This window comes from Vulpes lagopus, chromosome 19, assembly GCF_018345385.1.
Source record: "Vulpes lagopus strain Blue_001 chromosome 19, ASM1834538v1, whole genome shotgun sequence".
Lineage (NCBI taxonomy): Eukaryota > Metazoa > Chordata > Mammalia > Carnivora > Canidae > Vulpes > Vulpes lagopus.
The window spans coordinates 9,041,666-9,057,510 of record NC_054842.1 but is presented as its reverse complement, the minus strand read 5'-3'; the positions used below and the strand labels follow the sequence as shown (position 1 = coordinate 9,057,510).

The following is a 15,845-nucleotide window of genomic DNA, read 5'->3' as shown; positions in this document are numbered from 1 at the left end:
ATCTTTTTTTTTTTTAAAGCACTAAAAAGGGTTGCCAAGAACCTTTTGGGGAACATACTTAAGACAGAAAAATAAATTGCTGAAAGTAATCCTCCTACCAGACAAATCTCTTTGTTCCTTTGTAGCAGAGAGTGCTTATCAAACACCCAGTTTATGGAGTTTAGCTAAAGTGGTTTTGAATACCCTCCCAGGGGTGTTTTTCTCAGAGGCTTACAGGATTCTGGTTACAGTGTAAAATAATTCACTGCTCAGAGATTAAACCTGAAACTGTGAAAGGTGCCATATTAGACTAAAATTTACTGAGTATAGATTTAAAATGTAAAACTCAATCCCTGCCTTACCTTGTGCTGATTGACACTCCATATTCTTATGATTGAGTCTCGACCGGCCGTGAAAAGTCTGTTCAGTGCTGGATCCAGTTGCAGGGCATTGACTCCATTTCGATTGTACTTCTCCACTTCATCTCGAATAACATAGGAAACCTGATAAATAGGTCCAGATTTGCTTTTTATGAAGTTGTAAGACATGCAATAGCTTACCTAATAGCCCATCTGAAATTCAAAATCCCATGTTTTCCAATATAAAACTTGTTTTTCAAGTTTTTCAACAAAAACAAACAAAAATGTTAGTTTATTCCGTAGAGACTGAAATGCTGAAAAATGGAGAAGAATGACATTAATGGGATAGCCTAGGCCAGGATAAGCAGGTATAAAGCTAACTTATTGCAACTGCTTCCTAACCAGACTCCTCCCTACTCTTATCTGTCTTGAACCTATTTTCCACAAAGCAGCTGGGGAATCTTTTAAAAATGTAAATTGGAATGTGTCTCACCTCTGCTCAAAAGCCTTTTCAGCTGTTTACTCTCTCAGATTCATGATTTGATCTGAACTCCTTGACTGGCCTCAAGTGCCTTCCTCACTTTTGCCACTGATCTTTGCACACTTGCTAAAGATTTTTGCATACTGTGCCTCCAGATCATCATAGGTGCTGGCCCCTCTGTGCAGAAGCTCTTCCTCCCACTTGTGGCAAATCTCTACGTGTATTTAGATGATGCTTCCTCAAAAAGGCCTCATCTGACCTGTCAAACAAAATGAAGTTTTGTGCTCCATATGCTCAATATTTCCTTCAGAGTGCTCCCCTCCCTGTGTGCTCCATGTGAAAACCCTAGAGAATTAACCAAAAGCAATTACAAATAAGAAAAAGGCAGCCAAAAGCAAAACGTTTCTAATCCAATTAAATATCTAGTTAAAAAACTGATGGGGGTGGGAGGGTTTGGGACTCACAATAGGAACAAGAATAAATACCTAGAAGCACATTTTACAAGAAGATACATAAACAAGGTACATAAAAGAACCACCTGAATAAAGGAGACATGCCATACTGTAGCAGAGGAAGATTCAAAATTAATAATTGTTTCCTTAAATTTGTGAATTTAACCCAACTTTGGTAGAATCTTATCAGATTTCTTTCTAGAAGTTGAAAAATACAGAGTACAGTATCTCTGGGGGAATACCTAATCATTTTTAAAAATGAAAGGATTTTCTTTAAAGATCTTAAAAGGTGAAGCTACTAGAATTACAATGGAATACCACAACAGGAACATAGAAAAAGGATCAATAGAATAAAACAAGATTTGGGAACATATTTTCCTATTACAAAGTTTTAATTTTGATACAAATGTAGTGTTTCAAATCAATGGGGGCACGATAACCTCTTTTTTTTTAATTTTCTTTTTTTTTTAATTTTTAAAAAATTTTTATTTATTTATGATAGTCACACAGAGAGAGGGAGAGGCAGAGAGACATAGGCAGAGGGAGAAGCAGGTTCCATGCACCGGGAGCCCGACATGGGATTTGATCCCGGGTCTCCAGGATCGCGCCCTGGGCCAAAGGCAGGCGCCAAACCGCTGCGCCACCCAGGGATCCCACGATAACCTCTTTAATAAATTATCTAGGAGCATCTAGTGATTCTACTGGGAAAAATTATATCCTTTCTCCAAATCTTAAACCAAAATGAATTTGCATATGAAATAAAGATTGGAATTTAACAATTCAATCATAAAAATACTTTTTAAAAAAGACAAGCAAATATGTATAACCTCTACATAGAGAGGTTTCCACTAATGTGACAAGAAACAGGGTAATCTTTTCAAAGAAAAAGACCAATGCTGCTCTGGGCAAACACAACCCAAAATCTTCCAAATGTACACTACTGCTCACAGCGGCATTATTCACAACAGCCAAAAAGTGAAAACAACTCAAATGTCCACCAACTGATGAAGAGATAAATAAGATACAGTATATCTGTGCAATGGAATATTATTCAGCTATGAAAGGCAGTGAAGTACTGGCACAGGCTTCAACATTGACAGAACCTTAAGAACATGATGGTAAGTTAAAGAGACCAGTTAAAAAAGGCCACCTATTTTATGAATCTATTAACATGAAGAGTCCAGAAAAGGTAAATCTACAGAGAGAGAAAGTAAATCAGTTGCCAGGGGCTAGGAAGAGAGGAAAATGGGGGTGAATACCAATGGGTGTGATGCTTCCTCCCAGAGTAACAAAAGGTTCCGAAATTGTGGTCAATGTACAACACTGTGTTTACTAAAAAGCACTGAATCATATACTTTAAATGGGTGAACTCATGTAAATTTTATCTCAATAAAGCTGTTATTCAGGGAAAAAAATCTGAATGTCAAAAAATAAGATGAACAAGGTTAAAAGGTAAACATCTAACTGGGAAAATAGTGAAATAAATATGAAAGATAAAAATTTACTCTTGAGAACATGCAGAGTCCTTACAAAACAGTAAGAAAAAGTCAAAGCCTAACAGAGGAATAAAGATCACAAAGAGGAAATTTTTTATGAAGAAAAGAAAATGGCTAACAAACACATATATAAAAACATGAAAAGGCCCAGGGTTCCGTGCACAAAGACAAGACTGTTGTTTTTGGCCTAGTCTTTTGGGTATGGGTAACTATGGGAGATATTTATATTGAAACCAGCTTAAATTAAAAAAAGAGAGAGAGAGAGAGAGAATTCAACATAAAGATATAAGGATATCTATCAGAACCCAAGGGCAGGAAAGATGGTCATGACTCAAAAGAGACATTTAAAAAATATTTTCGTGGCAATTCTCTGAAGCCTTCTAAATGTTTTTCACTTCATTAAAGCCCAAATTCCTCACGTGCTTTGGATCTACCCTGCATCTTTACACTCACCTCAAACTAACCGCCCCGCCCCCAGCTTCTTTCATGAGGATCACCCCAAACTCAGTTCTGTTCCTCAAATACATCAAGCTTTTTCCTACCTATTCAGGGCTTCTGAATTTACTGTTCCTTGTGCCAAGAACATCCCCCACCTCTATGATCCCCACAGGAATACCTCCCCCTGGCTTTTACCTTGTCTGGCTCATCTTGCCCCTTTAGGTCTTAGCAGAGAAGTCACCTCTTCTGAAAGGCATCCTCCGATCTCCTTCCACCATTACTTACCCTATTTATTTCTTCCATGGTTCTTACCACACTCTGTATTTCTCTTTTTTTGCTTTATCTTTTCCCTTAGAATAAAAGCTTCAAGAGAGTAAGGAACTTGTCTGCCTTGTTCCTTCTACCACTGTACCTCATTATAGTGTCTGGCATGGAAAAGACACTTAATAAATATTGCTGCATGAATCAGACACTGGAGAGCCAGCAGGAGCCAAGAAGGCTTCAATGTCAATTTCAATCTCTCTCAATCTCTTTTTCTCTGGGACTCTAAGGCCCCTTGTCTACTTCTCTCAGTACCTTTCTAAGTGGAAACTATGTTGCACGTAGAAATCTTAATGTTCAAATTTCTGGGAGATTATCTGATTGGTCCAATGGGAAAGATCAGAGAATAACAACACAATTGTCAGGTCCTCATCCCAGGTGGAAAGTAATTCTTAGCAAAACAAATTCATGCCTACCTCTTCAAGGGTATCTACTACATATCTATGATTAAAAATGGTAAAGAATTAGAAGTATTCTAGTTGTGAATTTTGGCACACATCTTATAAATGAGAATGCTATTTAATCTTTAAAAACGTTGATGTAGATCTAGACTGACCAATACGGGAAGAAAGCCATGATGTGTGTTTTTTTTTTAAGAGAAATATGTATGGTCCAATAGAGTAGTGTATAATAGTTATTGTAAAAATGTTGCAGAACATTAAATGTATGTTTTAAAATAATACGTTTGGAAGTATATACGTCTATAAAACTACCAGTAGTTATTCCATAGTGATGGAATTATGGTGACTGTCACTCACTTGTGCCTTTTTTATATGGTATGGATGTTTTACAATGGATACATGTTAGTTTTTTGAATTTATAATTTAATTTCTAAGTAATTCTTGCCTGTATTCAGAAGATCAAATACTGTAGTACTGAAAAGGATCATGCCCTGGGCCAAAGGCAGGCACTCTAATGAAAAACTATCTCCCTATTGTCTGGGTAAGACTCCCCGTACCCAGTCTTAAATCCTAGGGGTAACTAATTTTAGCTCCTGGTTGTTTCTGAAGAGTTACTGCATTTCTCAAAATATTGTGCTTATCCTACAACCTTCTGGTTTATACATTTTAGACAGTATCTATTTACTCGGGCTATGGTAGACTGGGATCTAGCTCTGGACTAACTCCTCCCTCTACTCTTCTGATACAGATGTATCACAATTTTGGGGTCAATAAATCATCAGCACTACACTGTTTGACATTGCAATTGCTGTCAACTGACAAGAACTATATTATGAATACATTTCCTTTCTTTAAAAAAATTTTTTTTTTAAGATTTTATTTATTTATTCATGAGAGACTCAGAGAGAGAGAGGCAGAGACACAGGCAGAGGGAGAAGCAGGTTCCATGCAGGGAGCCCCGTGTGGGACTCAATCTCCGGACGCTGGGATCATGCCCTGGACCAAAGAAAGGCAGGCACTCAACCACTGAGCCACCCATGTGTCTCTACATTTCTTTTCTTAGAGAGCTTTTTGTTTTCCCTGGTATTCTCCCTTTCTTTCCTTCTTCAATGCCTTCCTCTACTTTAACTCCCCTTAATTGCAGCACCACATGAGATATTCTACCAAGACCCCGGACTACCTCATTTGCCCAGAAGTCTTTCCTCAGAAACAGACATCTTTTCACTCTGGTCCAGGCGGGCTGCCCTCTCTGTATGCTACCACAGTTATCACCTTTGATGCTTCTCTTTACTGCTTTTCTGGGCTGGGTTATAGCTATTGTTTCCTGATTTCCAACCTCTCCTTTGTGTGTTCACTCCTCAGTTTTGCTGAAGCACATTCCCAGGACCTTAAGAAACTAACACAGGAAAAGGTACACAGGAGGTGACTTAGGCCTCGCAAGCCTAAAAAAGTCTTTACTTTTACACTTGATTTGGCTGAGTGAAGAAGTCCACGTAGGAAAAACCCCTCCGCTTCTAAAGGCATTGCTTTGACTTCTAATCCAGCACCCAGTGTTGTCACTGAATTTAATGCTGTTTTCATTCCATTCTAATCTCATTTTCCTTCTTTCCTGTACTGCCACATGCCCACCCTCCTCCTCACTCCCAAATCTTTAGAATCTTCTCTATTTCTTGCTGCTTTATTTATTTCTTGGTCCATTTATTATTAACTTTGCTATGTATAAGAAAGCCCTTTCGATCTAGAAGCTTGTGGCACTTCAGCTCTGGAAAACTTTCTTGCATCAAGTCATTAATAATGACCTCTGTTTCTCTGCTCCTTTTTAAAGCCCCATCAGTCAGATGTGAAACTGATCTTTCACCTTTTATGTATTCTATATTACGGATCTTTATTGTTTTGTTTACTTTTGTAAGACCTTTACTATTTTTTTAACTATTAATTTTTTTTAGTAAATTTTAGCATGATATGGACAAAATAGTAACGGTATCTTCAAAAAGGAAATGACTAAATTATCCATTCTAGGTGGTCATTAAAGAATGAAGATGAAAAAAAAAAAAGAAAAAAAAAAGGAAAAAAAAAGAAAAGAAAAGAATGAAGATGAACTGTATATGCTGATACGTTCTAAGACATGTCACATTAAAAACTTATTGTTTGGAATGCCTGGGTGGCTCAGTCTGTTAGATGTCTGCTTTTGGCTCAGGTCATAATCCTGGGATTGAGCCCCACGTTGGGATCCCCGCTCAGTGGGGAGTCTGCTTCTCCCTCTCCCTCTGCCCTTCCCTTGCTCATGTTCTCGCTTTCAAATAGATAAATAAAATCTTTAACAAAATTTATTATTTATTTGAGAGAGAGAGAGTGCACACAAGGGACGGGGAGAGCAAAGGGAGAGGAAGAAAGAGAAAGAATCCCAAACAGGTTCCATGCCAAACATGGAGCCGAATGAGAGACTTGATCTCATGACCCTGAGATTGTGACCTGAGCTGAAATCGAGAGTTGGATGCTTACTCGGTGTCCATCGAAAGATGAATGGATAAAGAAGATGTGGTTTATGTATACAATGGAATATTACTCAGCCATTAGAAACGACAAATACCCACCATTTGCTTCCACGTGAATGGACCTGTAGGGTATTATGCTGAGTGAAATAAGTCCATCGGAGAAGGACAAACATTATATGGTCTCATTCATTTGGGGAATATATAAACAATAGTGAAAGGGAATAAAGGGGAAAGGAGAAAAAATGAGTGGGAAATATCAGAAAGGGAGACAGAACACGAAAGACTCTTAACTCTGGGAAACGAACTAGGGGTGGTGGAAGGGGAGGTGGGCGGGGGGTGGGGGTGACTGGGTGATGGGCACTGAGGTGGGCACTTGACGGGATAAGCACTGGGTGTTATTCTATATGTTGGCAAATTGAACGCCAATAAAAAATTTATAAAAAAAAAGAAGAGTTGGATGCTTAACCAACTGAGCCACCCAGGTGCCCCTAAAAACTTGTTAAAGAAAAAAAAAAAGGGGTGTGTCAGGCTCCCTGCTCAAAGGGGAGTCTGCCTTTCCCTCTGCTCTTCCTCCTTGCTGCGAAAAAGAAAAAGAAAGCAAGAGAAAAGAAAAGAAAAAAGAATGAAAGCTCTAGGACGACTTTTGTGCTCAAGCACAAACTCCTCAGTGTTTAAAATTGAGCCTGTGGGTGCTTCCCCAATATTTGTTGAAAGAACCGCACCCTATTTTTCTTTTATCTACAGCCAATTTTTTTTCTTTTTTAGATTTTATTAATTTATTTGAGAGAGAGTGAGGAAGAGTGCACATGAGTAGGTGCAGAGGGAGAAGGAGAAGCAGACTCCCCTGCTAACCACAGAGCCCAACACAGGGCTCGATCCAAGACCCCAAGATCATTACTTGAGCTGAAGGCAGACGCTTAACCAACTAAGCCACCCAAATGCCCCTGGAGCTTTCATTCTAGTGGAAAAAGAATATAAGAGAAGTCATAGCAAGTTAAGTGAAGTTTGCTTTTCCCTCCCAATATACAGGTAAGCTTTGCAGGCAGAAGAAATGGAAGTAAGTGAAAGAAAAACAAAGTGCTGAAGATAGAAATAATGAATGAGTGAGCAAAATCCTAGAAAAACCTCATTTAGACAGTCAAGAGTACAGGCAAAGGCAGAGAAGATGAAGACTCCTACAGGACCCTTTTGACTTGCCTTAGAAAGGTAGGGGGAAGGAAAGAGCAGAGGGCACCTTTAAGAACTCTGCAAGGTGCAGGAAGCCAGACCTACAGTAGGAGCTATGCATTTTGGAAGAGACACATAAAGGGACTGACAGGAATATGGGGGTGCCCCAACAGCAAGTATACATACAGTCAGGTTACATTCTTAAGTATTTGTAGCTGGCTTAGTAAGCACTGTTTGATTAATTTCTCCATCTGGGACCCAAAATAAAGAAATCAGATAGTAGGGATGATCCATGATCTCTATGTGATCTGTCTCTGTATTACAAGCTAAAATACCCCTAGAGTTACTGGTAATGTGCCAGAGGGCATAAGCAATCAGAAGAAAAACTATCCTTGATTATTTTAATTTCATGATAATCAGATTAATTTTCTGTTGCCGACATAATAAATTACCACAAACTTAGTGGCTTTAAACAACTCTCATTTATTATTTCACAGTTCTGAAGGTCATAAGTCCAGGATGAGTTTGGGTGGGTCCTCTGCTCTCACAAGGCTAATATCCACAAGTGTTGACGGGTCTGAGTTCCTTCCCAGAAGCTCTAGGAGAGTTGACCTCCAAACTCATTCAAGTTGTAGGCCTGAAGGTCCTGTTTCCTTGCCAGCTATCAGCCAGGGGTCCATCCTTACTCCCAGAGGCTGCCTGCAGTTCTTCTCATACTATCTCTGTGCCCCCTCTTAGAGGGGTCCCTCTAGTGCCTCAAATCTGACTTTTGCATCCACTAGGAGAACATTCTGTTTTTTAAGGGTTCACAGGATGAAATTGGGCCTACTGCGATAATCCAGGATAATCCTTTCTTTAAGGTCTATAACCTTAATTATATCTGCAAGTCCTTTTTATCATGCAATATAACATATTCACAAATTCCAGGGATTAGGACATGGGCATTTCCTTTGGGGGTGTGTGTGTAATTCTACCTAACAGTAATACTTTTTTATATGAAAACAAATATGGATATATCATGGAATAAGTACAAAATTCACAATCTCTTTACAAAAAGAAAGGATACTTCGAAGCCTTTCAGACTCACAATGGAGGCACTCGGCTTTTTCCCCAGGCCCTCCCCTCTTCCCCAGTGCATGCTGACTCACCTCCACTAGGATGTCCAACAGGCATCTTAATTGTGCATTGCCCAAACCAAACTCCTGACAGTCCTCTCCAAACTAGCTTTTTCTGTAGTCTCCCTCACTGAGGACTGTTAATGGCAACTCCATTCTTCTAAGTCTCTTAGGTCAAAAACCTTGGTGCCCATTGTTATTTCAGTTTGTTTCATCTCATATCCTGTCAGTAAGTCTAGTCTTCCAAAATGTAACTACTTCTCACCACCCTGTGTGCAGCACTATCCCACAGCATCTGGATTTCTTAAATAGCTACTGGTCCCCCTGGCTCTACCCTCCCTCACCTTCAGTCTGTTCTAAATACAGCAGCCAGGCTGGTCCTATTAAAACATATATATATCATATATATTCCTCTGCTCCAAATTCACCAACTGCTTCCCATCTCACTCAACAGCAAAAGCCAAAGCCTTTCCTATGACCTGTAGTGCTCTAAAAGATCTGGCCTACAGTTACCTCTCTGATTTCATCTCCCGTTCCTCTTCCCACACTCCACACCAATCACGATGCATCATTAGCGTTCCACAAATAAGGCAGATACATTCCCAATCAGGACTTTTGCATCTGATATTCTCACTGGAATGCTCTTCCAGATGGCAATCTCATTTCCTTCAGATCCTTACTCTAAAGTCAGCTTCTCAGCATGGCCTTCTCTGACCACCACAAGTAAAATTTCACTTCTCTCTTCTACTGCTTATCACTAACCATTTTTTTTAAACCTTTAAAGCTTATTTTCCGCCAACATTATACTATGAAAATTTTGAACACATACAAAAGCTGAAAGAATTACACACCAAATGTCCATATATCCACATCTATTCTACAATTGACACTGTTGATATTCGCTTTATCCCATACCCATCCAACCATTTGATCTGTTATTTTCAATGCCTTTCAAAGTAACTTGCACATCATCAATACCACTTCCCCCTAAGTACTTCAACATGTATATCATTATCTAGTTTATTATTTACTATGGCTCCTTTAAGGTAAAATTTACATACAATGAAATGTAGAAATCTTAAAGTACATATATACCTCTACCAAGACACAAAGAACATTATTACTACCCTAGAAAGTTCCCTCCTCTGCATCCCAACCTCTACACCCCATTCCTAGGCAATCTAGATCTGACTTTTTTCACCATAGATTAGTTTTGTCTGTTCTATAACATTCTTTAAGTGGAAGTGGAATCATATAGCTCTTCTGTGTAAGCCTATTTCCAGCTATCAGGCTAAATCAGGCTAAATGTGGCCAAGACAAATTGGCCAAATATTAGTAATTCTCACATCAGTTTTCCCTGTTCAATCTTGTGAACCATTACTTTCTACTTGTACCTAATTTCAAGAGTGGTTTTTTAAAAATATTTTATTTATTTATTCATGAGAGACACAGAGAGAGAGGCAGAGGGAGAAGCAGGCTCCCTGTAGGGATCCCGATGCAGGACTTGATCCCAAGACCCCAGGATTATGGCCTGAGCTAAAGGTAGATGCTCTGCCACTGAGCCACCCAGGTGTCCCACAAGAGTGCTGATTTTAAGAAGTATTCTAAAAAACAATCTTGCAGATAAAAACAGAACATCTTCTAGTGTGACTACTCCTAGTCTGGGGTGGGGTGGGGTTAGTAAAAAAACCACCCATGGTCCTAATCCAGGCCAAAGCCTATTTTTGTAAACAAAGTTTTATTGGAACACAGCCACACCTATTCATTTAGGTATGGTCTATGGCTGCTTTCACGTTGTAATCACAGAATTGAGTGGTTATGACAAAGTATCATGGCCTGCAAAGCCTAAAATACTTACCATGTGACTCCTTAGAGGCAGTTTACTAACCTCTGTTCCAACGGATGCCATCACATTGGTATAAATTTTTTACTACCCATCCTACATAAAAAGTAACTCATTTTGGACATACAGCTAATTTGAGAAGCCAGGATTTGGCATCATTCTACTTCCTTTAAAAAAAAAGTCTCAAAGATTAAACAACCAACCCAGAACTGGGATTCTAAATCAGAAATAAGGACCCATACTGAACTCTGAATAGGAATAACTAAATATTTGGCAAAGAAAGAAGGTAAGTACTGATAGAAGAGACTTTTGCTGGTTACCTCTCCATCCCCCATTTCTGCTCCCAATATTTTCCTCAACGCTAGCAAATCCTAGAAGAAAATGTACAAGAGCTACTTATGAGACTGTAGCCTTGAATACTGCATGAAAGGACATGAAGACTGGAATGGGACAGACACCATGTCACCAAGAGGGAAAGCCTAGAGCTGAGAGTTTGGGAATAGAAGATAACTCATAAGCAGCCCAATAGTAAAGCTGACTTTATAACACTTCTTGGATTAGAGTCACAGTAAACCTGCTGGTTCAGGATTTGCATGAAACCAGCACAACCTCTTTGACTTTTCATTTACCTGAGCCAATGCCATGCTTTTTATTATGTGAGCCTGGTAAGTTGGATTTGGGGTCATTTCCAAGGAAAAGAATCTCATTACAGAAGACCTAGTATGTGTATGATTGAAACATCAGTGGGTACTAGGGCATGGTTGTTGCTCCTATACCAGAATAGCAGTGACAACCTCATGCCCAGAATTCTGTAGCAAGTGAGGGAAGAGGCCATTGTTGAAGGAAAGATGGAAAGAGAGAAAGGGAGAAGGACAGAGAAGGAGGAAGGAGAGAAAGGGAAAGAGAGAAAGAGAGTGAGCCAGCCAACAGACTTTGGTTGCTGGAAAACCATAACAGTAAGGGATCACCAAAGAGTGAAATGATTTGTTTTGACACCTTGATTATCAGGGAAAAAAAATCTACAGCACATATCTGAATTCACACATTTGAATGTCTCATCATATTTCTGCCAATCATAAATCCACTCCTTCCCTTCATACTCACTTCCAGGCTACTTAGACGGTAGGACATGTGTTCATTCTTCATTATGTCTATAATTAATAAGCAGTATATCTGGACCCCTCTCCACTGGTTATTTATAAATATTATAAGTCTCAAGGGTTCTTTTTGGCCTACAATTTATTTTTTTTAATTTTTTTTAATTTTTTTAAATTTTTATTTATTTATGACAGCCACACAGAGAGAGAGAGAGAGAGGCAGAGACACAGGCGGAGGGAGAAGCAGGCTCCATGCACCGGGAGCCTGATGTGGGATTTTGATCCCGGGTCTCCAGGATCGCGCCCTGGCCCAAAGGCAGGCGCCAAACCGCTGCGCCACCCAGGGATCCCTGGCCTACAATTTAATAATGAGGCTCAGGGCTACTGCCTTTTGGTACAAGACACTGATTGCCAAGAGGCAAAATATATTTATGTAGCCATATATATAGTTTTTCCAAAATGTTAAGATTTTATTTATAAAAACAAAGAATGTTGTAAAAAGCTCAAAAATATAAAAGTTTACATATATTTTAAAATAAAATATATCCCATTTTTTGCCTTACCCATAATCACATAATCTAATACATAGAAATAATCACTGCTAATAAATAGCCTTCCAGACTTTTTAAAGACACATTATTTCCTTTGTGAAAATGGGACTATGTTATGTTGACTTGTTTTTTGACTTCTGGACACCTTTCCTTTTTAATAATACAGATCAAGCTTATCTTTTTAACAACTGCAAATTAATCCACTACATAAGTGTACTTAATTTATCTGCCAAGTGACTACTGATGGACATTGAGATTTTTTTTTTCACAGTGACAGAAATCCTAAAATAAACACTCCTGAACTAGAGAAAGATACACGCATATGCACTTTAAAAATTTTAAATTTTATTTAATAGAGAGGGTGTGCATGCACGTAAGGGAGAGGGAAAGACAGACACACAAGCTGAGGGACAGGCACAGGGAGACTTTCCACTAAGCAGGGAGTGCAATGACAGGAGCATGACACATAGCGCAACCGATCCCAGGACCCTCCCCTGGAATCACAAGACCAGAGCCTCTGAGCCTCTGAGCCCAAGGCAGACATTTAACCGACTGAGCCACCCAGGGGCCCCTCATACGCACTTCTCTAAAACAATTTTTTAGATGAGGAATTGTTTGGTCAATGGGAATGTGTATTTAAAATTTTGACAAACAGCAAGATACTGAACAATATATACTATGACTTTGTGTAGCGTAAAAAAGAAAAAAAAATCACGTAAGTTGGTACACATGCACAAAAGGTATAGAACATTGGTTTTCAACCAAGGGCAATTTTACCCCCTAGCAAACATTTGAAAAGTATCTAGTTATTTTTGGTCAACACTGGGGATATGCTAATATCTAGTAGACAGAAGCCAGGATGATGAAAAACAACTTATAATGCATAAGACTCTCCCCACCCCCCTAAAGAATCATGCAGCCCAACATGCCAACAGTGCTCAGAGTAAAACAAAAAACAAAAAACAAAACAAAACAAAACAAAACAAAACAAAAAACTGGTCTAGGATTATATATCACATCATCTACAGTAGCAATCTTTGAAGAGTAGAGGACAATTATTATTTACCTTTGTATTGTTTGTGGAGTTTTTTGCACTAACTTGTGCATTAGTTTGAAAAACACTTCATAACAAAAGTTCTCTTTCACACTGAGATACAAACAAAAGTTCTCATTCATTTGGGGAATGTAAAAATTAGTGAAAGGGAATAAAGGGAAAGGAGAGAAAATGAGTGAAACTATCAGTGAGGGTGACAAAACATGAGACACCTAACTCTGGGAAATGAACAAGGGGCAGTGGAAGGGGAAGTGGGTGGGAGCTTGGGGTAACTGGGTGATGAGCACTGGGTGTTATGCTGTATGTTGGCAAACTGAAGTCTAATAATATATATATATACATATATATATATATATATATATATATATTTTTTTTTTTTTTTTTAAGTTCTCTCTCACACTGAGATACAATCAATCTCCGTAGCTTCTCAGGTTGGTCCTATACCTTGGGGACAAATTCTGAAAGCAGCTAACAAGATTTACTGAATCTTTTTTTTTTTTTTTTAAGATTTTATTTATTTATTCATAAGACACACACACACACAGGCAGAGACACACAGGCAGAGGGAGAAGCAGGCTCCCTGCAGGGAGCCTGATGTGGGACCCCGGGCTCCAGGATCACACCTTGAGCCGCAGGCGGCGCTAAAGGGCTGCGCCAATGAGGCTGCCTGATTTACTGAATCTCTTCAGAGGCTAATCTTAGTTCTTTTGACACTCTTCATAGGAAATTGTTACTTCACTAATCTGATTGTTAGACCTATCAAGAACAACGTACTAAGTGCTGAACCCCAAACTAGTTTTGTACTCTGACCAGGAAAGAATGGAATTATTTCCCTCATTCAACATGTAATGAATGGCTCACATTCAGCTATTAAAAAACTCAATTTTTCCATACACACTGTGGTGAATTTACATTTCCTCATCTTATACTTTTATATGGCCTTTTAAATTTAAATGCAAGAAACTGAATGCCTGATTAACTCTCCTTACTACCCAAGGAGTGTACCATTCTAGTGTCTAGAATACAATTAAGACAATTTTGATTTACATTTTAGTGCACAGCACATATTCTCACCCACTGGCTTGGATGCTGGGATTCTGTTACTGATGTACTTAAAAATCACCTAACAGGGTAAGCTATTTTAGATTCTTATTAATTTCACTCAATTCAGAGATACCTAGTGAATGCCTGGGACATTGTAGTGATCAATGATATCAATAAAACAAGTGAGTGAACTGCCCAGAAGACAGTGGCCTACAGCCATTGCTGGGGTTACCTGACTGAAGGATCACTTTGTCCTGTTTACCTACTCAACAAACTATTTCCACCTGTAGAACTACATATAATGCTGTGTTTCATAAAGAGATCTTTATTCCTATACTGTCACAATTTTTGCATATCTTCGTGACTAAACTAAGTGCTCAGTAAACGCTTAATGAACAGATGCACAGTCACTGACTCCTATATACAATATACTTGCAGGCAAACAGCTGTAATAGGGCTTTTACTCCTTGCACCGCTGAAAATAATAGGCAGCACTAACTCTTGATGGTATCCCAAATAAAGGTGGATTCACGAAGGCATAAAGAAAGAACACACAGAAGGGTTAGATAACTCTTTACCCTTGGATAATAAGTCTTTAGAAACTGAAAAGAAAGAATCGAGGATGCACAATAAAGATGAAAAAAATTAATAAAAATAATTTCCCCACTATTACCAGCACACTCCCACGTCGCTTCCATCTCAAAGGGACAAAGCTTGGGGGGGGGGGAAGCGGAGGGCTCCCACGTGCCGCATCCTCCGCAGAAACCCCGCAGGGCCCTCTGCGCCCCGCTGCCCCGCCACGCCCCCGCACAGGCGTTGCGCCGGCCCGCCAGGGAAGTGTCCGCAGGCCTCCGCTCAGACGCGGACAGGGAGAAAAGCAAGGAAGGAGGAGGCAGGTGGGCGGGAAACGAGTCCACCCAGATCCCGCAAACTCAAGCCTGCGAGAGAGCTAGGGTCGGTCAAGCCCGACCTCGGAGCCGCTCACCCTAGGGTCCCGGGACAGGGCCCCGGAGGGCCCAGCCAGGCGCCCCCCGCCCCTTCCTCAAGCCGTTAGCGCCGCGGCCCCACCCCTCGCCGCCGGCCGCGCCCCGTCCCGCTGGCCCCGCGCCGCTACCCTAGCCGACCCCGGCTCGAGGCATCTGTTAGCTGGAGGTGGGCGCCGGGCGGCAGGCCGCGTCCGGGGGATCGAGGAGCGGGACTCCCATACCTGCACTTTCCTCCGCCCTGCCGTGTTCTGCCGGTGATGGGCCGCCATCTTGCATGTTGACACTCCTACGTCACTTCCGGAAGCGTCTCCCACCGGGCGGATGTCCCTCCCCTTCCCCTTTAGCCAAGGGCAGGTGGTGAAACCGAGGTCGAGCTGCTCGCTCTCGTGTAGTTAATGCTGTTTGTGGCTCTGGCCGGTGGCTCTCTGGTGAGGGAGAAGCACCTAAAAGCCGTTGCGGTGTATAGGGCTGGCGGAGAGACAGCCGCTTTCGAAACCGAAGGAGCAGTTCGACTTCAGCTCTGTGGTCTTAAACCATGGGTCGTGCTGCTCTCTGGGGTGCCTCCT

General features: G+C 40.4%; 1 protein-coding gene across 1 annotated transcript in view; it reads right to left on the bottom strand.

Moving 5' to 3' along the window:
* Positions 1 to 15,574, bottom strand: part of WDR48 (WD repeat domain 48) — a 49,024-nt gene extending 33,450 nt beyond the window's left edge. Inside the window, exons 1-2 of the mRNA XM_041733776.1 lie at positions 15,501 to 15,574; positions 342 to 482 (exon numbers count right to left, since the gene is read on the bottom strand). Of these exons, the coding sequence (XP_041589710.1) occupies positions 342 to 482; positions 15,501 to 15,548 (189 nt within the window). The 5' untranslated portion in view covers positions 15,549 to 15,574. The remainder of the gene's footprint in view (positions 1 to 341; positions 483 to 15,500) is intronic.
* Between the last annotated feature and the right edge of the window lie 271 nt (positions 15,575 to 15,845).